This window comes from Tyto alba, unplaced genomic scaffold (assembly GCF_018691265.1).
Source record: "Tyto alba isolate M040663 unplaced genomic scaffold, T.alba_DEE_v4.0 Super-Scaffold_17, whole genome shotgun sequence".
Taxonomy (NCBI): Eukaryota; Metazoa; Chordata; class Aves; order Strigiformes; family Tytonidae; genus Tyto; species Tyto alba.
Genome location: NW_024881279.1, coordinates 19,755,645 through 19,779,451, shown reverse-complemented (window position 1 = coordinate 19,779,451; position 23,807 = coordinate 19,755,645). Strand labels below are relative to the sequence as shown.

Below are 23,807 nucleotides of genomic sequence, written 5' to 3'. Positions count from 1 at the left end.
TCAGGTAGCCTTGTTTCATGAGAAAATGCGTTTTCCTCTTGTGACTAGGAAATGTCAATCTCTACAGCTGGCTGTTTGGCTCTTTCAAGTTTGTACTTAATTCCGAATCCTCAAAACATATAAACTTTAAAATGCAATTCTTCAAAAACAGAATAATTTTCAGCAAGCTACCTTATTGCTCCATGTGGCTTTATTTTAAGAGATATGATTCAAATTTGGATAAATATGTAACAATGGCGGTTTGGTGAAAAGATTATTCTGTTTGTTCTGGTGATCCACATCTGAAGCAGCATATGATGAGAAATCTAAATGTCTAGGTCAACTGGAACTTTTAAATGACCACTAGACAAAACACCTTAATGGCTGATCACTTCTCTATAAACTTAGTGTCTAAATATATATATATGTAAATAGATATTTTAATATAGGCAGACAATTTCATGCACACGCATATACATCATGTGCTATTTAGCTTACTGCAACTCTGAGTCAACCTAATAATTTAATTCTTGCAATCCATTTTCTTATTGCAACCTTTTTCTTTTACAGACAACAGAAGTCATTAAATACTAAGAATCAACTGGGAGGAACACAGGAAAAATTGCCTATGGGTTACCACCTAACTGTAAGAAACACTAAATGAAAGTAACAAAGAAGTGGATATTACCCTGAACTCACAGTTGAACCTCCATGGACATATCTGACTGCAAGACCAAGGACCTTAGACTACAATCTGATACTAGTATGGAAGAAAACAGATTAAACATTCAACATCTTACCCAGGCAGTCTTGAAGTAAAGAGCAGAACGAAATATGTAAGGAGAATCATCACTATTAAGAAAAACAGGTTTTGATTCTACTCAAATTGGTACACAGGTTTTGTCAGGCCACACCTGCGTGTTCAGGACTGACCTACAAATTACAGAGACCACATGTTATGAATACAAAAGGCAAATAAACTTTCCAAAGCTGTGGTACTGGAATCGTCATTGACAGCTTGACATATCAATATTTCGGGAAGAATAAATGACTTTCATATCCAGGGTTTTGGGGTTTTTGTTTTGTTTTGTTTGTTTGTGTGATGTTTTTCTTCATCTTTCATTACCTGATACTTTGGGAAGATGCTATACTTAACACCTGAAGACACTTAAAATATTTGGAAATATTTTAATGAAGTCTTTTGAGAGATCACCTAATACAACTTTAAAACAAATTTTACTATTATTATAAGTATTTTCTCTTCATCCCTTGCCAGAGGAAAACTATAAATCTTGTCTCAGCTGAATGAACACCATTTATCATATTCATTTTCTTGTCAATACAATTATGAAAAGCCTTTGGCCTTTTTCCAAGGAGCCTGATTTGCTAGAGAAACTCAATTAGTATAAGCAAGCCTGCTACAAAACAGCCCTATTTGGCAATCTAGCGCAGCTTCAGCATACCTGACGATTCACCTCTAAACCATGATCCTACTAACTCAATCATAATGGTAAAACACAAGATACAACAGTGTCCCCTGTGCCTCCCCCTCCCCTCCTCCCCGGACCAAAAGGACTTAAAAGAAATTATTTCTGCTCATTTTTGCCATCTACTGGACAAAACTTAAATCCTAAACATTGCAATCAGAAAAAAAAGAACCTCTCAGGTGAGATATTACAGAGTGTAATTTGCTTTGCTCTGGACAGGGCTTAGACCCAAAATATTTCCTGCAATCACTTGAAAAGTTTATCAATACATTCTTCTACCAACAATTTACAAGTGACTATTTCTGATAGTCTTCAATACAGAATAAACATCATCTTACGGTATATTAAAAGCTTAGCCTTTTATCCTTTGCCTCTCTGTATTGTTTATTTATGGAACAAATGCAAGTAAATCAGATTTATTCTGGCTATTACTCTGTACTGGCCCTTTTAAACATTGAAATACTAGGGCATCAAACATAACAGAATAACATCTGTTTGAAAAACAGCTTTCCTCTGCTATTAAAACCATTTTCTGATGATATATTTTAAGCTACAAAAGAAATATGTTAATCAAAGGATATTTAAACTTCTATGATGAAATTGGCATCTGATCCTCCCTTCTCCTCCCATTTACCTTTCTGTCTTTATATACAGTAAGAGTTGTGGTAATAGTTGTTTATTCTGCTATAATGCTTTGGATCAATACCTGGATGAAACTGGACTCAGCCAAATGAGGTGAAATCCACTGAACAGAAGCATGCACTTATCCTTTACAGCCAAAGGTGATGAGGAAAAAAATTCTGAACCTGTGCAAGGGAGAAGAAACTGAGAAGGCCTGAGCTTTGAATTCCACACAAAGCTACATTTCAATCTAGTTTTATTGTTAATACAGAATAATGAAATCCAAAAGTTGGAGGCTGTTTTTATTTATTTGAAATAAACTTAATTCATAAGGTGGAAGGAATAAATTAAATAATAATAATACTACTAATAAAACCCAACCAAAAGGACACAAAACAAAAAAACAGAGAAGGGTCCCGAGGATTACATATCCTGGATCCTTGTATAAAAAAACACCTCCATGGATGAATCCATTTCTTTCACATGGAGAGGAGGTAAGTCTCTGTTATCCCTCCTCCTACAATGGGAGGTTTGCAGTTCCAGACAGAAGAGCATGATACTCATGCTGTACTAGGAAAAACAAAGTAAAAAGAATTTGAAATGAAAGCAGCACCGATCTGCTTTTACATGTCTTCCTGATTTTATTATTAAGTTTTAGGGTAACACAAGCACAAACAGTACTAATGAAGTTAAATGTACCCAATGGTGCCCACTAGAAAATGAGATGCTAATTCACAGTCTGGCTTCAGTAGTTTGCTTTTTTGTTGTTTGTTTGTTTTTTTTTTTTCCCCTCCTCTCCACTCCTCTAAAACTGAAATTAAGGGATGCTTTCTACTGATTTTAAGAGAAATAAAGATTACGCTGCTCTATGTTTTGGACTTACTTTCTGCAAGCTGAGCCCCCACATAGAGAAAATCACCGCAGGCTTGCAAAGGTCTTAAATAGGGCTTATTGGAATGGCCATCAGGATCCTACTATCCACCACACAAGGACGTCTATCAGATCATATCAAGCTCTGCTGTACAGCCTTTCAGTCCTTAAAGGCTAATTTCCTAGATGCAATTCTATATTGATGCATTTCCTCTTTCTTAAGCAGGGAGATTATTAGTGAACAGTAGAGTTTCATTATTCAAAATATAAAAATATTTTTAAAAGCTTGATTTCTAGTAAAGCATATAATTGCACTTGAATGCTATTTTTTCTGTCCATAAAATAAACAAATACATAATTAACATCCATAGCTTTGGGAGATCAAATTCTAAACCAAATATTTTCATCGTTACATCACTATATATTTCAGCAGTTTGTTACTAATATTACTGTGTGCCTGAAGAGAGAATTACAGCTCCTGTATTTATAAAAATACAAAACATTTCTCTATAGTATTAAGAAAATACCCATGGGTATTATTGTATTTGTTGGCATAAAAATGTATACGATATTTAAAGCAAATAGAGTTCCATTATCATTACTTATTGAAGAAAACTACAATCTAACGATTTTGATTTTGTTTTCAGATGTCCATTTTCTTCTGGATCAAGAACACTGCAGGTGTGATATTAATAGAGCTGACATAAATAGAAAGTAACTGACTAAATTAAAGACATGATTCATACCAGAGAGAGAAATCTCCCCAGATAGCACTTGTATAGTATTTTTTAAGCACTTTTGATGTTAAACCAAATGTAGGTACATTGTGTTTTGACTTAAAGACACGGCTTTTTTTAATGAAAACTTTAGGGATTTATGAAGGGAAGAAAACCACTTGGATATGTTTTCTAGATTAGTAATGTGACACAACAAAAAAGTGACCTCTCTGTGGTCCTTCCCAGTTAACTGCATGGTTGCCATTGTGCTGTAATTTTAGCTGATTACACATTAGTTCATTTAGCTTTGTTTCCTCTTCCCCACTGTGCCATACTATTAAACTAATGCAAGGGGCCTGGTATCCCTCTGTGCACAGAGCTGGTATTGTCATAGTGTAATAAGGATACATCCAGTCAAACAGCATGGTGTAGCTGGTCTTTGTGTTCAGCGCAAAGGCAATCCCTCGAAGATCCCTTGCCAGCCCGATCAACATACGCTGTCAGTGGGAAAGAGACACAGTAATTGATTTTCACGTTAGCACGGAGCAGATGGAGTAATAATCAGCCAATAATGACCACATATCTGATTTTGATTCATTAGTTTAAATGTCTCGCTCAAATCTTTTTTTATAAAAAAACACAAAGATTCTTTTAACAAACAAGATTTCCACAAGTTTTATAGTGATAAAGCTAGCAAAATGCTTAGGAAATGCTTTTGATTATTTGACATGCTATCCTAATGAATAATGCAAATTAAAACGTAATATATGAATACTGTGTATTAAAGTTTAAAAGTGCTTCCTGTATTAATATATCTAAAATAACAATAACAATAAAATGTTAATTTAAGCTTGTAATATTTTGAATGAGGAGTAAGACTAACTGATACTCATAACAAGCTACAGTTAAGGTTGAACTGAGATTCTCACTCTACTGTTATTTTAACATATCTTTTGGGCTTTTTTTTTTTTGAAGTAATTTTCCAAGTTAAGTTTCTTCAAAAAGCAACTTTTTTGTTTACAGAAGACCATGAAAATCTCTGTGTATTAACATTAGTTCTGGGATTAATTTTTTTTTTCCCCTTTAATGACTGAAGTATGGCTTCAGGATCCTTCCAGCACAAATGCAGACAACATTTTATGCATAGATAATTAGCCTCTAATAAAAGGATGTTTTTAGGATAATTAATAGATAACAATAAGAAACACTAGTGAATGAAAAATATTTTACCAGTATAAACAAACTTTCAAATTTACTTAAAAATAATTATTATTTTTTGATAATTAAGTACTTTTAATAAATTTTATCCGTATGTTGCAAGTGGTATTGGTACTTTTTTTTTTTTCTCCCATAGTATAAGACCACAGCACTGCAGAGTCTGGTTAAAAACACCCAAAAACCAAAAAACATAGAATCATGGGAAAAAAGAAGGAACTCTGTACTGTTTTAAAACCAGAGTTTTTAATAATGTACCAGTTGGTACTAACACTGTAATATTTATAGTGTTGAGAAATACGAAAGGTAAGATTCACATATTAATTTTAATTGATCACAGAAAGAGCAAATTATAGCTGATGCCTTGTTAAACTGCTAAATGTAATCTTACACAAGGGCTAATTTCTACTTTTCATACACAGACCCATTAGTCCAACTGACTTGGATGGCACGCACATAGATTTATCCAAGGATAAATTGAGTTCTCTACAAAACACTGGTGATGCCGCTACGAGTATTTTAATATTTGCATTTCCTTTCTGTTGTGCATTGAAATGGCCTGAACTTGCAAGATGCTGAGAGGTCTCAACTCTCATTAACTTTAATGGGACTCTGAAATCACTAGAGAGGAAGTGTTCAATACTGTGAAGATGCAAAATAAAATTGTAACTTTATATTCATCTGTATTTTCATATTTCGCGTGCTGTTTTGTCAACACAGAAAGTAGCTGTTTAACAGATGTGGTGGCCAAAACATAAAGAATTAAAAGAACTCGGCAGCCACACTTTATACCACTTTCTGAAGGCATACAGAGATGCAACAATATATACAAGGAAGTGGAAAGCTTGCAGATTGATTTTGGTTCCTTTGCCCATTCTAAAAGAAGAAAAAAGAAGATAAATACAAAAGAAAGGCTGGAGCAGGGAAGAAGGGCAGCTACAGCCCCTGGCAAGACATGAACTTGCCTTTGTTTGAGGATGCGCTCAGAGGGAAAGAGCTCACCATCTTACTGTGGTCTCTAGAACACGGATTAGAAAAAGACAACCAGCCAAACCCATGTTCTCTAACATACTTATTCTGTCTTTATAAAAACAACTGGCAGTAAGAAAATACTCTTTTGCAAATATATTTAGGAAACAGTTTGGTTATGGGACTTTAAAAACTATTAATAAAAGTAGATATGCAACTTTCTTTCAACTATGGTCCCAGATTTCTGGGAGCCTACACAAACACCAGGCAATTTCAGACACCATTTGGCCTGGAATTCTAAAGAGAGCATAACGACTACTACATAAGCTACATTTCTTGGGTTTCTGTTCTTTAAATTCAGGTATTGTTATGAAAAATCCCATATCATTAACGACACCATTCTTAATAAATGACCTCAATCTACAAGGCATCGTAATACCCTTGTCCTGTAAAATCCCAGCAAACTCAGTGGTTTATATATCTTATCCATCAGAAATCAACTTTATAAAATAACATGGCCTACAGCTGGCAACATCCAAACAGCCTAGTCTACAGAACCCTGAGGTAAATCCTGATCCATTTCCGTCACTGGTAAAGATACCTCTAAACTCTAATAGGAGCAAAAAATCACCCTAGATTCCATGCTTGCTTTAGTCACATCTAGTAAGACCAGCCTCAACCCCTAAAATCTCGAGACAGTCTAGTTTTAGTCCACTATGAGTTTTCAAACAGCACTTATGTGCATAAAATTTATTAATGACAAACAACATTATACACTTATACATCTACTTTTTGTCTGTCATCCTGTGGGATTCAAAGTGCCTTTATAAACGTAACAGAGTAATTTGAAGAGTACATGAAGCTACTGTTTCATTCACAACTGAACACCAGCCATTTCTGGGGAAAAGGGACAGTTAATAACACCACCAGCAACTGCAAAACAAGGTGAGAAGTGAAGAAAAGTAAATACAAGAAATATAGCAAGAGGAGCTTGTCAGTGGTATGTGGGTTTATACATTGCATTTCTTGCTAATGAAACAGTTTTGCTCAAATTTCAATTTTGTAATATTCTTCCCTGAATGTCAGAGTGATAGGTTTACTTATGATTAACTAAAACAAAGCAGTTTTTAAAATAAATTCAAGTATTCTGTTTCAAAGTCCTGAAGAAGATTTTTCCATGGATTTTTCAGTCAAAAGGAGCTGAAGATTTAAATATCCACAGAAAAAACCCCAATGACTTGCCAACATGTGCCAAGTGTCTGACTAATGCAATTTAAAACAGACGAGACTACTCACGCCACCCACCCCCAAAACGGGGCTTGTAATGGAAAGTCTGACAGACCCTTAACTATAGTGGCACTACTGGGTGCAGCTATAATATTACCCTCATAATTCTACTATATAATAACAACAAAGGAAAAAAAAGGTGAAGGGTCATTGCGCTTTGTCTTTAGAATTAAGATGGCTGTCTTCATCCTTACAGCATACTCTTAATTCTGGAGACACGTCTTAATAACCTCTAAATAGTTCCAACAAAAGAGCCGTGTCAGAGGAATGAGCAGGCCCCAAGGTGTTTCAACTGGAGTGTTTTCATCTGCCTTTATTGCTCTATCCCTCTCCAGAATTAAGGCAATAACCTGTGATAAATTATTCAGGAACTGCTACAGGGATCAAAGCAAAATCATTCTGTTAAAGTGCTGTTTGCAACATTTGGCACTTAGTGTGAAAACTTTTAATGTGTGCAAGCTGAAAATCAAGGATTTTAAATAATTTAACAGCATGGAGTTTCTACAAACCAGCTAAAGATAGCATGTTGCTATTTAACTGCTTTTTCCTCAGATCCTTTTTTTCATGCGTTTCTAGCAAATCTGATGATGTCACAACTATAAACAAAGTACTACTGAAATTCTGGTTACTCGGTCGATATATTACTTAACCAGACTGTCAAGAGAAACCTTGAAATTCTTAGGAGAAAATTAGACACTGTTTTAATACTGGACATTTTTCATATTAATATAAAAATGTGAAGAAGTAAAAAAAAAAAAAAAAAAGAAAGCGAAGCACATAATTACTTAAGCCATCTTCAATTATATTTGATCTCCCTGGAAAAGAACCCTAAATGTATGTTTTGTATGCAGATGTAATGATTACAAATGTATTTTAAAAAGAAAGAGCTCCCTTGTTACAACTGTTTTTCAGTGGTGTATTTCAGAAATATTAAAAAACTAAAAAACCCCTATCCAGTTAGAAAGTCCTAGTAAAAACCACAAATTAAATGAATTTGGCAGTCCTGGACCATTTTCATAGTGATATTTTAACAGTGTCATCTCCCTGTGGATTGGAATACTAAGCATTTTATTGAAGAACTGAACTGTTTTTGTTTTCAGTACTTGCAAAATGAAGTACCTGAAAGCCCTTTTGCATGTATTATTTATTCATCATGATAGAAAAATAGCTTTAACCTAATAAATTATGTTTAAGAGAATTTAGAGCAAAAGTTTTGTTTATGATAAAGCAACAGATTTAGTTCTTTATCAGTAGCTTAAAGCACCAAGTTTTCTTTATACAAATTAGACAGATGGTGCTTACAGTAGAATTTACTAAAGGTCTGTCACAACAAATGCAGCCAAGCTGCATATTTAATCACTGCAGAACCTTGTCTACCTGCAGCTGCCAACTGCTAATCCAATTTCCCTGATAAATGTGGCAAGAGACACGATCAGCAATAAAGAGCATCTAACTCCATTTTCCTGCAGGGCGTCTTTTGATGAACATTTAGGACGGAAGCACGGAGTGCACTGTGTGGCCCTGGCTTGTGGCAGCTGCATGCATTTTGAAGACACAGTTCTCAGGTTACTCACTTAATTCTGCCACTATCATTATGTTGCTATTGATCTCAGTAGCTCTTGTCTACACAGCATTACTCTAGATGAAGCTGAATCAGGCAGTTATCATGCATCAAACTTGCTCAAAAGCCTGGAGATTTCCCCTTAATTACTTGTGATTTTATTTGCAAATACCGTTAAAGTGTAATCAAGCAGTCACTTTCCAGGGTCGTTAAGAACTTGCTAGTTTAGGAATATATCACTGGCACTCCATTAAAATTTCCCTACTAAGATAGTTTCAAGCAAACCAGACAGGACAACAGCAAAATTATTTTAATAAACTGAATCTTCACATGAAATAAACGGTTTCCTACAGAAAGCGTAATGCTATCAAATGACCCCTTTGTTCTAATCTTTAGGATTTATAACTTGAAAATATAAGAGATGAATCCAAGATAGACAAACTGTGAGTATTTAATAAATGAAAAGTTATTACAATTAAATACATAAAGCAACAACAAATGAGGAAACTAGAATTAAGTAATTGTTGAAATAACCTTAAGTACCATTTAAAAAAAAATATTAGCTTAATTCAAGTGACTATTGTGAACCGTGCATCTTCTGGTAATGTCAGAGATGTACTGCAGACAAATTATTTAATAAATATTTCTAGCACATCTGTTTATTTTCTCATGAAAGGAAGTGGATAAACACAATGATGTAATATTTAAGTTTCCATCATATTTCAGAATAGCGAATTCAACATTATTGTTAGGGTTTCTTCAAAATTACCCTGCGTAGCTGAAGCAAACACTCCAGTATGCATTGTTAACTATTTATTCAGTGACGGTAGAAGGGGATCTCTTTAATGCAACAGTGCTCTAATATATTATCATTCCTGATGATGCAGCTTCTATCTGGCAAGTCTTTTTCTTCCCTAAAATATACTGTTGTTTTGACACAAACAGCTTGCTACACTTAAGGATTTTACTAATAAAACATAATGTTGTGTTAGATATTATGACTGTTGCCACAGCTGAACTGACTTGTCAAATCAATCCTAATATGGCTCCCACAGGCACATAAAAACCTTATTTAGCTATCAGTTATCCTAATCACTTTGTTCAGTTTAAGGGTGCAATACTTCAAGACCAGTTCCTATTTATACATATATGCCCAGCCATTTAATAAAGTCTTGATTTATATAATAAATTCTTGTTTGAAAAAAATACTTTAAAGCAGCAGTGTTTTATCAAGTGTGTTACAACATGTCTCCTCACACCCCCAAATAAATATGTTAATATACACAAACAGGATACTTGCATGGCAAAGGGTAATATTACATGTGAAACAGATAAACTATCACTGAAGACAAATTTGTCCCTTCGATTATAAATGGGGATCAAATGGGGTCACTTGATCTGCAAAGCAGTGAAAAATCCCATGGCCTCTGTAAAAGCTTTGTACAAAGTTTATCTAGGAGTCATTCGTAGCCGTTGTATATTTACTGTCTACATTCCTAACTATATATATGTATACAGGTAAAAAGCTACATATATATATACAGGTATCTACATGCCAAGAGAGACAGACAGAAGAGATTACAAGATTGTTGCTAAATGCTTGCCCCACTATTAGTTTTTCCCAACAATAATTTACTTCTCTTTAATTGAAATAAACCTACCTTTGCTTCTTCTTGTTCAAAACTACTGTTGAATATCTGAGTCACACTTTCAAACGAAACTGTGAGGGGGAGCATGAAATTCTCAAACTCATCCTCGTCTTCACCTACAGGAAAAGAATCCAAAACAAAACAGCAAAAGCATCACATCATATTCACACTGTTGTTCAGAAGGGTCAGCCTCTTAGGCTTTTATAGAAAAATCTCACTGATATCATGAGAACTTTCATATGACATACAGGAACAAAAACCTGAGGTTTCACATATTTTTACTGAGCTATAAACAAAGACGACAAATTGTGGATCACAAACAACTTGTATCTGAGGTTGGCATGTCTCTGCATTTCACATCTTTCTCCTTTTTCTGTTTCCTCCGTTAATCTGACAGCATTTGTTCAGTACTCTAGAAGAATATTCACATAAGAAAGTCAAGACTCAGCAGTTAGAAAAATGTTAAATTTCAAAGTGCAATAATAAATTAGACCCTCTCACATGTGTACTTTGTAGCACGATGTTTAAATCCCAATCTTTTATGATTGTATGCTATTTTTCTACTTCCTGCCTATTTAGTATACAGAATGAAGCTGCCATGGAAATAAATCTGGACTGTGTTGCAATTATTCACGTGACACTTATTTCTTCATTTGTTTCAGAAGGTGTGAATTTAGAGTAAAAGAAACAAGACGTTGTGGATAGGGAAAACAGAGATTGTCTTGGTTAGAGTTGAAAGATAACCTGGAAGTCTGGATTGTTTTCGTTTTGTCATGACACTGAACAATTAACTATAAACAACAACTTTTTAAAAATGGCAATTTGCACGAGGATTGGTACTCATGCTACTTATCTTTAGGCCCTTAATGAGGGTAGCTTGCCTCTTGCATGCAGATGCCTCCTGAGAGTAATTCAGAGTAAGAATTTAATTTATGTTCTCTAAAGAGCTCTTTGCTATAGGGCTTTTCTCCCTTTTCTTTTCATGAGCAAATTCCAGCAAACTAAGTTGCAACTGAAGTTAGGTGGGGTCTTTTGTGTGTCAAATTGGTTGTGCAAAGTTAGCGTAAGCTTTACAGTTTAATTTCTACACTTCATATACCCATCTATAAAACCAGCCTAATTCCAGCCTCTCATCTCTAGGGATACTGCGAAGACCAAATCACTCACCCCAGTACAACAGTAAGAAAGACAGAAAAGGCCAAGAAGAAAAAAGACCAGGAAGAAAAAACAGTCACAACAGAAACAAAGCATGGACTAACACATAAATCCAGATGACAATACAGAAAAAAAAAATAAAATCAAAATACTCAGCAGCTTATTAAACTAGGATGACACATCTGAACTGAACGAGGCAAATATCCTCTAAGAGAAGTAATTGTGATCCTGCAATTAAAACTGCCTCATAACAATGTAAATATTTACAAAGGAGAGGAAAGAAAGTTGCAGAAGCAATCCCAATTATGGCATTTCCTCAGTACTTGGCTTTGTGACCTGAACTGCTTCCCTTTAATATAGGGCTTTCGTACCTAGCTTTCCAGATTTTTTTTTTTTCTTTTTAAAGCAAAGCAAATACTTTAAATAACTTACTGCTACTGCACTGATCAGCCACAGTTACAGAGCCTTCAAATCACAATCTATGCTCAAGAACTTTCTTCAACTAGCAAAGTAACCAACCGAATCTGTGACTTGCATCCGGCACCTGCAGCAGAACCAAAGAGGGTGAGTCGCTTTGTGCTAGATTTCAAAGCTACTGCTGGCAGCAATAGGATCTGGCAGACTTTGGGAAAATCCAATCCTGTCCATCTTTGCCTGCCATCTTCTCCCTGCTCTTTTCAACTGGAGTCAGTCTTTTTATTTGTCATTTCTGGACCCATGTGTCCTCTTCCAATTACTCACAAGTAACCCCAAACTATTCATCCAGCCTTCTGTTTCTATCTCCTTCCTTTGCCAACTCCAGCTCCTCAGGCAGTTCCAATAAGGTATTAGTTTCTGTACTCCCAATCTCTTTGCTCGACGAGCATCGGCTTCCTCTACCCCTCCCAGAAGCTAAACTATTCTATATGCATTGCATATCCTGATGCCTTTCTCCTTTTAATTGCTTATCAGATTTTCCTCAGAGCCAAAAAATGAATAAAGAGCAATCATTTAGAAAGAGTCCCATGCTGATATTGTCCCACGCCAGCATACAGACTAACAGAAGACACTGAGATACTGCTCTGCCCAGGATCAGGGCTCAACTGCCATTTATAGAGTTCCCAGGAGAAACTTGAATTATCACAAGATAGCAAAAGTAATACTGCATCTCATCGAGAGTACTACATATAATTCAAAGACAATCTCCATGAAGATACTATGTACATTTCCAAATTCAAGATGAACCCTTCCTGAAGGCAGAATCTCGAGCATACTTTGTTAAAAGGTTGAGAAGATGGAAGAACTACCAGAATGTCCAATGCTGATTAAGACCAGCACATTAATGACAAACCAGCTAGTTCTGGAAATGGGTTAAGGGTAACTATTACGTGCTAATTTGTTTTAAATTTCAGTGTAGGCAGTGAAGAAATAATATACAATTAGAATATTGCCCTATTAATAAAATAATTTATAAGTTTTAGGAAAGCAACACAAATTACTACCTGTAAATTTCTCATGTGCTTCTGTACAAGCCACATTCACATCCCATGAACAGTGCAGTACTAGTAAGGAAAGGAAGAAACTATCCTAAAAAAATCTACCATGGTAAATTGTTTATTTTCTGTAATTCGAACTATGCATACACATCCTTATTACATCCTTTGAAAGAAAAGAGATGTCTCACTTGTGAGTTGTAATAGATCAATGCATGGCTTACAGCAGTAGTGTGTTAAACCTGATTCCCCTGGAAAGGTTTGGTACTGAGCATGACTGCATATACCTGTAAGTCCAGGACACTGACCATTATGCTAAACAGCTCCTGAAGGTATTTTCTACAGCTTATATATACTTCTTTTGGTAGTGCAGAACAAAAAAGGGATGAAAGTTTATTAATGCTAGTAAAAACTTCTATTTAAACATAACTTTGACTGGTGTTCTTGGATTAGTTTTGGTTACTACATACTTCACACAGAAGAATATTCAGTTTAGTTTAAAAATCTTGGACTAAGAATCTTGGACAGAATTATACAACTCTAAATGCCAACAAAATTATTAAAAATGCAACCTGGGGCACATAAGGAAATCAAAGCCTAATTATATTCATATGAGGTTAAAGTAATTCAACAGAAACCAAAGTCCATTTTAAAGCAAATACCAATTAATATATTATAGTTCTTTCTTACTACAATTAAATTTTGCCACCCACTCTAAGAACACACTGATTAAAATGTAAATATTCTGAAATTACTGTATTCAACTAATGTTCAAAAATATTTCTGTATCAAGAAATTACTTAAAACAACCCGCACCAATAAAAATTTCCTTTAATTTTGTTTCCATGTAAATTGTTTCTCATTCATATAAAAGGATTTTATATAAAGCTCCTCATTTAATTTGAAAAAAATGCAGGGAAAACAATTGGCACAATTCTTTTTTGTCTCAACATGCCAGTTTTCACTATTTAAAGATATCTTTTGATTCACAATGTAAGAATACTGCCATTTAATGCTTGCACAAACACACAGAAAGGACAGTTTGTGTACACCTTACTTTTAAAATTTGGAACCTAAAATGCAACTTATACCTGTTTGTGTCTCTAGATGTGCTTTTCTATTAGTTCAAACACAGACAAATTTATTCCAATAGGAACAGAAAGAACAGTAGTCAGAAGAACAACGTATGCTTTTTCCAGATACTCCTAATCACAGACTGGTTTGGGTTGGAAGGGACCTTAAACATTATCCAGTGCCACCCCCCTGCCCCGGGCAGGGCCCCCTTCCCCCAGCCCAGGGGGCTCCCAGCCCCGTCCAACCTGGCCTTGAACCCTTCCAGGGAGGGGGCAGCCACAGCTGCTCTGGGCACCCTGGGCCAGCGCCTCACCCCCCGCACAGGGAACAATTTCTGCCTTAGATCTCACCTAAATCTCCCCTCTTGCAGTTCAAAACCGTCACCCCTCATCCTACCCCCCCACCCCCAGATCCAGAGTCCCTCCCCCCCTCTCCTGCCCCCCCTTTAAGCCCTGGGAGGCCGCTCGAAGGGCTCCCCGGAGCCTTCTCTTCTCCAGGCTGAACCCCCCCAACTCTCTCAGCCCGGCCTCCCAGGGGAGCTGCTCCAGCCCCCCCAGCATCTCCGTGGCCTCCTCTGGCCCCGCTCGAGCAGCTCCGGGTCCTTCTGCTGTTGGGGGCCCCCGAGCTGGCCCCGGCACTGCAGGGGGGTCTCCCCAGAGCGGAGCAGAGGGGGAGAATCCCCTCCCTGGCCCTGCTGCCCCCCCTGCTCTGGCTGCAGCCCAGGGCACGGGTGGGTTCTGGGCTGCGAGTGCACGGGGCTGCCTCACGGGCAGTTTTCCCCCCACCAACCCCCCCAGTCCCTCTCCTCGGGGCTGCTCTCCAGCCACTCCTCGCCCAGCCGGGGTTTGTGCTGGGGATTGCCCCGACCCCTGGGCAGGACCTTGCCCTTGGCCTTGTTGAACCCCATGAGGTTTGCCCAGGCCCCCCTCTCCAGCCTGCCCAGGTCCCTCGGGATGCCATCCCTGCCCCCCAACGTGCCCCCACACCAAGAACAGCTTGGTGTTGTCAGGGAACTTGCTGATGGTGTGCTCGATCCCACTGTCCATGTACTATTAAGTATGTTAAACAGCTCCAGTCCCAACACTGACCCCTGAGGAACACCACTCCTCACTGCTCTGCACTTGGACATTAAGCCATTGACTGTAACTCTGAGTGCCACCATCCAGCCAATTCCTTATCCACCGTATGTTCCATCCATCAAATTCACATCTTTCCAATTTAGAGACAAGGATGTTGTGCAGGACAGTGTCAAATGCTTTGCACAAGTCCAGGTAGATGCCATCAGTTGCTCTACCTTTATCGACAAATGCTGTAACCCCGTTGTAGAAGGCCACCAAATTCATCAGGCATGACATTTCAGATCTTGTGGAGTTGTTAATCCAGAGGAATCACAACAACATTTATCAGCTTGTAGGCAGTCATAAATCATGTGCCTGCATTTTGTTTGACATATATTTACACAATCTCTACAGTGAGATGTAGTTTTTGACACCTGTGATCTTGTTTTTACCAAATTTTTTTTTTTTCTCCCCCTGTAGGACAAGTTACTGAAACTGCATGTGTAACCCATTTTATATTAGAAAATATACGTATTGCTTATGTTATACAACACTGAGCCAGTACTGAAAGCAGTTTAACGGCAAGTAAATGCAGGTCCATCTCACAGTTGCCGTACTTAAAGAAAATACTGATAAATGTGGTTCAGTCTTGGCTTGAAGTTAGCTGTTTTCAGCACTGCTCAGCAGAAGACAGTACAGACGCCCATTATTGACAAGGGGAGTAACAACTACTGTTGGCTTATCACTGTCTGTGTCAATCTCTTCTGCACACATGTTGCCCGGTTAAGTCCTTCCAGCAAGGACTGGAAATCAGTACAAAAAAGGCTCTTAATTTTTGAAGGCCCCCAGCAGCAGCCCCCCCTCGGAGCACCTACAGCACCCAACCCCACGAAAGAAGTCTGTAAGGCAGATCCTCAGCCGACATAAGCCCACAACTCTGAACAGGGCCTCTGATCAGAACAGAGGCCATTTGAGACATGCTGCATTCTTCATCATCAGCTTCTTTAACACATGATTTGTTTCAGTGTTTGTTCTGACAGGCCCAGCCTTCTCCATTTATACAACAGAAAGCTAATCACGCAGAGTTCTGCATTTTACTCCAGTGGCCGAGAGCAGTGACTGTATTCAAAGTGACCAAGTCCTTTATCACAACCAGATATTAAAGCATGCACTGGGTTTTACTTGTGTCTAACCTCTCTTATTTCCAAAAGAAAACTCAAAAGGTAACCCAAGTACATGTTTAAGTATTGTTAGCTAAACTGCAGAACTCTTCTCTGTTTATTAAAACTCAGAGGATATTGGTATATTGGGAAGTTGCATGAAGAAGTGAAATAAAAAAACCTTCTACTAGAAGCTGGAAGGTTCTGGCATAATCGGTATGTCACCTGGAAATGAAAAACATTTACTCAGGCACTTAATGCTGTAAATCCTCATAGTTAATACAAAAAGTGCTTCTGTGCAAAAAATCAACTCATCTTGCTTATTTCTTCTACAGAAGGCAACAAACAAACACAGTGCTATTGCTTAGTGCCATAAATCTCGAAAGTTGATAGGCAGTGATTTAAATACCAACTATAACATATTTACCATACAATTACGCTGCTGTTTGATTGGTTTAATAACCTTAAAAACTCATAGTACTACACAAGACAGCAAGGTGTCTCAGGGACGCGGAGGAGGACCTTACCTAAATCTACCATGAGAAGACGAGTGAGAGCAGTGTAGAACACTGTCCGGCACCTAAGGTCACTGAGGCTGTAATTATCACTGATGCCCAAGAAAGGGAAGTGCTTACTCTGTTGAAACACAAGCACATGAAAAGTTAAGTGGTTCTACTAAAACTTACAACACGCAAGTAAAATAGTGAGAAAACTTACTGTGTGATTCTGAAGCATGAATTTCACAGCCTCTATTTTCACAAGCTTTTTCAGGAGACTATAAGTAGCAGGTGTTAAGGAAAAATCAGCCTTACAGCATTATGATTATATTATCAGGTTGTATAAACTTTCAGGAATTTTTAGTGAGAAAAAAGTCCTAACTGAAACAACAACAAATGTATATTAAAAAAAAACCCTGAATTTTGTCTAGAAATATGTCATAGATATTCTTTAGAACATTAAAGACTATAATCTATTATTAATTAAAGCAATTACTTTTCATGGCATACATTCTAGTCACAAAAGAGACAAATGAACTAAATGACTTTTATAATTAAATGGAGAGTTTCTGATTATAAATGGTGCTATTTTTTCCCCAGATAGACTTATGTCATCAACATGTTAAAAAAAGAAAAGAAATCGGTTTTGCAACTGCCTGCAATGAAGACAACTGGTACTTAATGGGACTGGCAGCAGCCCTAAGTAGCACTGAAGTAACGGTCTCAAAATCACAAAGGTGATCTTCCAGACCCATCAAAAATCACATTTAATTTACTGCAGTTACAACAGATAAAAATATATCTCATATATACTAAGCTATGCTAAACACTTAACCAAAGTATTTTAAGATGCTTAAGAAATGAATGGAAATATCTTCAGAACCTACAAAGTCTTAGACCAGAGAGAAGTCCCTAACAAGGTGGTACAGCTGGGAGGAATTTTGGACATACCTACAGATACTTCCATGGGAATCCCAGTTTCTCCAACTTTATAAAATATAAAGCAAATCTAATTGACTACTGCCAAGGATGACCTGCAATCTCCCACTCCACCAACTGTCTAACTTCATGCCAGTGGCAGCCCAGCTGGCAGGTAACAGCGGTGGGGCAGCGCCAGCCCCAGCCGGGCCCCTCTGGAAGCCGTCCTGCTCTGGGCTAGGCCCGGCACTACCAAAGCTCCCTGACCCCTGGGCTGAAGCTCCTGGACCCGGCCCAGCAGGGTAAGCTTGAGTCTGTCTGCACCTGCACAAAGGCTCTCAGAGAGATGCACACTGAATGATGCAGAAGCAATATATTTCCTGGTCGGCATATATTCTACAGATCACATATTTTAGCTTGACTTACTACGTAGTTACACCTGATGAAATGTAGTATTTTTCTTAAGGTTGCTTTTAGAAAGCATGAAAAATGGTATTAAATCAAAAGCTGAGTTTGTAAAAACTATGTCATAGAAGCCCTTAGACAGTTAAGACTTGTTTCAGAATTTGAATCCTTTCCTAGCTGTGTGAATTATGAACATCTTCAATAGGATGAGCACACACTAATTCCTCGTCTCAGATGAATCAAACATTTTGGGTTGGGCAAATAAGATAATACTGTGTATTCTAAAAAGAGCTATGCTGACATCTTTGTGAGCTTTTGTACAGAGGTAACCGCTGCTGCAAGGGATGTTTGCAAAAAAAGAGCGAGAGAATGGCCAAAGCAGTGGCCTGGATTTTCTCACTCCTGCTTCTCCTCCATTTGACAAAAAACTGCTGTATGACCTTCAGCATATCAATTAAATTTCACTGTCTCAGTTCAGCATTTGTAAAATGGGGATATAAAAGGATTTGTGATATCCAAGTATACTAATATGCTTTTTCATGAACGCCACAGAAAAATTAAAACCCCAGAAACATTCGTAAGCATTGAAGGCATCAAATGAATTTAGTTACTTATGGTCTTGTAAATTCTACAATGAATATTACAAAAACAGCACTCCTTAGTTTACCAGACACTGTTGATCCCTGGGACTGATGAAGTTATTTAAGAAACAACCAGTATGATTGTGTAACTTTAGACTGTACAGTAGTGCCTACAGTCCTGTACAAAGACAAGATTTCACAAATATCCGTAACACTTTTTTTTTTTTTTTTTTTCTTTTGAGTGCTTGCTTCACTCTGCCATTCCTGTACATAATTGATTGAAGAGTTCGATTACTTTTTTGGGAATAAACAATTTCCCTTTTCATTTTAAATGGAATATTTGTAAACAGGTAAATGTGTAAGAATAGGTTTTATAGCTGCTATTGGAAAATCTCCTAGTCTAGTTTTAAGATGACGTTCCTCTGTCAATCTATAACATTTGACATAGAATTACCTGGTTTTATACTGCAAAGCTATATAGTTTTGTTTTTTTTCCCCCCTGTTACAAAGGAGAGCCTTTCATAATACAAGCCTAACAAAGACATGGATAAAGAATTTCTGAGAGACTATAAATATTTTACTCCATGTTATTGCACAAAATAACAATGAAATTGTAGTTATTTTGCTAAAAAAAAAATACAGTGGAAAAGTTAATTATTAGAAAGAACTAAACATGCATGAGGGAGTACTATGGCTACAAAGACATAAAGTAATGACTAACATATTCCATTATGTAAATGAATTCAAAGATACTTCACAACTGATCAGCTAGGAGGGACATAATGATTTATAATTCAAATAACTGAGCTTTGAAATCAAATTGGGCTAATATATTTCAAAATATGCAAACCTGGAATAATTGTGAAAGTAATGTAAACCATGACACCAGCTCCAATCGTTTGTTGTCTTTGTTGTTATCACTGTCTTATGTTTTTTCTTCCTTTTTTTTTTTTTTTTTTTTTCCTGTTATGTAGAACGGTTGCTGGAATTCTGGTTTGCTTTTAATTCTAGATTATCATTTAGAAAAAGACTATTATACCATGAAAAAATAAAAATACCAATTTCTAACACTGTGTAGAAGCTGATTGACGTACAGGAAAGTACTAAAATTAAATAAATTATTATTTTAACCTTTCAGGCTAGCCACAATTTAATCTATATCAAATACTGAAAATTGATCCACTGGATCCAGCATTTTAACAATACACTATTTCTTTCAAAGCAATATATACTTAATGCCTTTTAAAAAAACCCTAATATAATGTGAAAAGGCCAAAGTTTGCAATGCCAGGAAGTAGTTATAAACTACTTCATATGGTTGAAATAAAAAGTACTTCAGTATTATTATTAAAAAAAAAGTATTGGTAGAGTTTTTAATAGGAAAAAAATACATATCTTTAAAAGCCAAAATGACCAGTGAAATTGGGTTGTACATCATTTTCTGGGAAAAAGGAAAAACAGCCTCGACAGGTGTAATTTATCATTTTTCTGATTTAATACCAAAGAAATATATTAAAATAATAAAAAGAATCCTGAAATCCTCAAAATTTGTAGTGATAAATAGCCCTCCCTGTCTTTATTGCATTATGCCTACTAACAGAAATATTGCATGGTGGATTTTGCCAGACAAGGACGATTATTTTCCAATAAAAAGTTGCATATTAAATTCCAGCACAAAAGTGGGTGTCTAATACTTTTGAAATCTTTTATGGTTTGCCAGGGAACACAATTTTAAACTTAACTAATACAACATCACAGTGAAGTGAACCAGCATTAAAGCTGTCTTTGTACAACTCCACCCATCTAGCAAAAAAGCTACTGTTCTCAGAATTTCTGTTTGAAGTATTCCCATCAAAAAGTAATTCAATAAATTTTTGGTATTTATGTTTTCAGTTAATTTCTCTTTCCACTAGTTTTTAAACATTTCGCATTGATGTTTAAGATGTGTATTTATGAAGGCAGTGCTGCTTCACATCCTGACTATGCACAGGGGTCTGAAACTGCTCTTGCAACAGTTAGCAAGTTTCTGCAATTTAAAAATCCCCACAATTTCATCACAATTCTACTCTTCATAAGAACTTAGGTTATTAAATATCTACTTTTTCATCCTTTCCAGGTCCTGATAATATTGTATCTATTTCATAAGCAGAAACTCATTTACTGCAAATATAATTTGTGTAATTCAACAACTAAAACTATCCAGACATTTCAGCCTTGGAAAGTATTATTTGCACCAATGGTTTACTGACTCTCATTTTTGAGATCTACCATGTGAATACACGCCTTTGAAAGCCTCCAGAAGATGATATGAAATGCCAGATGCCTGTTGGCTTTAGCAGTACTATGAGGCTGATTATTTCAGCAAGAGTATACACATAAATAAACAGGCAAGCACTTTAGGTTAGGCACCATGTTAAATTCCTTGGTTATTCTGAAAGTGTTTTGAACCCTACTGAAGCAATAAGTATATAGTATAAAAGAGGAGATAGCTCATTAGTCCTTTCATAAATCTTAATGAAATAAATGTCTCCCCTTCTGTTTTTGTCAAATTCCTTTGTAATGTTTCACTTTCTAGTCCCTTCCAGCGTTACTTCTGTGATGCCATGAGAACATAAACACATGCATATTTAAAATATCATACATGGCAGTAGTAATGATGACAGTGACACAGTGAGGATCTTCAAATCAGGCGATGATAAAACATGTGAAGATGCGTATGTTTAAAATCTAACTCACGCTTCATATCTTAGCTGACTTGTCCTCAAAGTAGAACCAATCCTGTTCTCAGCTGCTAACAGAATCAATCCTGTTCTCGGTATTGTTGAGCTCATGAACGGTATTGACTTAAAGAAGATTAGGAAGGGGATAGATGACCACAAGCAACTAGCTATATGATTTCTCTTTTGTTGATAAGTAGGTGGAAATAAGCATACCTTTTAAAAAACTATGCATAGAAAAAGATAAACCAAAAAGAATATTATTTATATCCTAACTGGTTTCAAAATGTGGCATACAGAGTAACGTAAGTCTCATATTAATTTTTACCTTATTCTCAAATAATATGTTATGCCATATACAAGACAAAGGATATCCAACAGAAAGGTCATTTAGAAACAGAAGAGTTCTTGAAATCACGGGCTCACATCTTCCCCAGTATTTAAGATTTGTAACACTAGAATAAACAAGAGAATGACATTTTATAAAACATTTTCCTCTTTTTCAGAAGTGCAGTGCAAAAGCTCAGAGTAGTAGCAGATTATACTATGAATGTATTTCTGTGATACAGGTTAGGTTTTTCCATATATGAGACACAAAATGCTATAAAAACATGCTATAGCTCTTTCCTGAACAAGGCATTCAAACATTTTTGCAATATTGCAACAAATACATTCATTTAAAAAAAAAAAATCCATCATCTCTTATAATGAAATAAATTATCTGAAGCTTACCCTTACTTATATCTGTCTTACTTTTCAGCACAGTATCTGGCCGCTTAACTTCTGTAGTAGTTATCTGCCCAATTCTTCACAAGATGAAAACAAATTGCTATAAATTCCCTAGGAATTTCCATAGGAGAAATGGGGCACAGAAAAACTAAGGGACAATTCACAGAGCTACTGATACACCCAATTCCCAGTGAAACTTTACCTTGCAGTTCTTGTACTAATCCCTATTTTTCCTCTTCCCTACATGAAACACTTCACTGAAGTCAAGATACATAGGGGATTCTGCATTTCCCTAATTGCAGCCAGTCTCAGACACAGGCATTTAGGAAGCATACTCTGATTAACGAACCAATGCATAAATTATGATATAGGATAACACTAGACCTATTAACAATCCTTGGTGAACACCACATAAAACTTACTGGTTTTGAAGGCAAACGCTTACAGTTAGCCTTTCGGTGAAGTCATGCAGCTAACACTTGCTCTACTACCTTCCATAGGTTAAGCGTGAGCCACGGAGCACAGAACCTTCTACGGCTTCTTCTGTACTGTGTGCAGGTCAGTGCAAAGACACCTAAGCGACTTGGCATGGAATCTGTTGTGTTCACCTCTGAGATTTATTAGGAGTTGGTGAAGAGGTGGCATTAGCCTTCAGATGAAAGGGGTAAATTGAAGCCAGCAAAGTGGAGGAATATACTTTTTTTGAAACGAGGAGTGGTTACAACAATAAGTGAAGAGTCACTGATGTTGTAGCCTGTCATTTCCTAGCTTTCTGAGGGGAATGTCAGGTAGGCCAGTGTCAACAATACTCCTGAACTCTGAGACTTTCTGTTTCTGTTGTAAACTCCAGCCCGTGAGTCCAAGAAGAGATTACTCCCCCCTCCCACAAGTAGTCCAAATTAATTTATCACTTAATTATAGACCAGCTACTAGTAACTTTTTCTAGTACTCTTTTGAGAATCCAACTTAGGCTGACTGGCCTATAACAAGTCACTTTCTCTTAGTTCCCTTTTTTGAAGGCACATACTACGCCCTATTCTTCTGGGACATCCACCCTCACCCTCAATTCCTCAAAAACCCAAAAGAAAGTTGAATGCCCTCATCCTCATGACAGGAAGATAATGCTGCCTAAGAGATTCACAGCAGAGTTTCTAATATTGGATTAATCTGGGGAAATAAAAGCAGGCCATGAGAGTCTTTTAAAACAGCCCATTCAAATAAAAAGGCAGCATGACTTCCTGGCTCGGAAGCCCTGGCACCTATTCCTGATCACGGCACCAAACTGCTGGGGTGTATCTCAAACTGCCAGGTGATCAAGAATAAGTAATTTCAGATTTTTATGCCTCAGTTTCCTTGTATGTAGAATATCCATAACGATTCTGACTTTAATCTGTCAGATCTCTTGATGAAAGACCATGATGTAAGAGGTATAATCAGTACCAGCTATTTATATCGTGATGCAGTAGGATTTCAATTTTTCAAAATCGTCACTGATTATTGCTTTTACACATTACATATTCACAGGCTAAGGAATGTACTATACCACATAAGCTAAATCTCTTTTTCAGGAAGTTATAAACTCAAGAATGCAGCTTAAAGCATCTAACAGTTTAGTATTATGTTTTCAGGAAAAGGCACATAACAATGCAATTACCAAAGCAGTATCCCTCAATTTAGATTTACAAAC

General features: G+C 36.7%; 1 protein-coding gene across 4 annotated transcripts in view; it reads right to left on the bottom strand.

Moving 5' to 3' along the window:
* RANBP17 (RAN binding protein 17) overlaps positions 1-23,807 on the bottom strand; it is a 162,817-nt gene that overhangs the window by 48,095 nt on the left and 90,915 nt on the right. For all 4 annotated transcript variants that reach the window (XM_042790059.1, XM_042790060.1, XM_032992712.2 and 1 more), the window contains 5 exons: positions 21,766-21,846; positions 16,991-17,054; positions 16,801-16,909; positions 10,367-10,470; positions 4,082-4,170 (listed from right to left, as the gene is read on the bottom strand). In XM_042790059.1, coding sequence (XP_042645993.1) covers positions 4,082-4,170; positions 10,367-10,470; positions 16,801-16,909; positions 16,991-17,054; positions 21,766-21,846 — 447 coding nt within the window. The remainder of the gene's footprint in view (positions 1-4,081; positions 4,171-10,366; positions 10,471-16,800; positions 16,910-16,990; positions 17,055-21,765; positions 21,847-23,807) is intronic.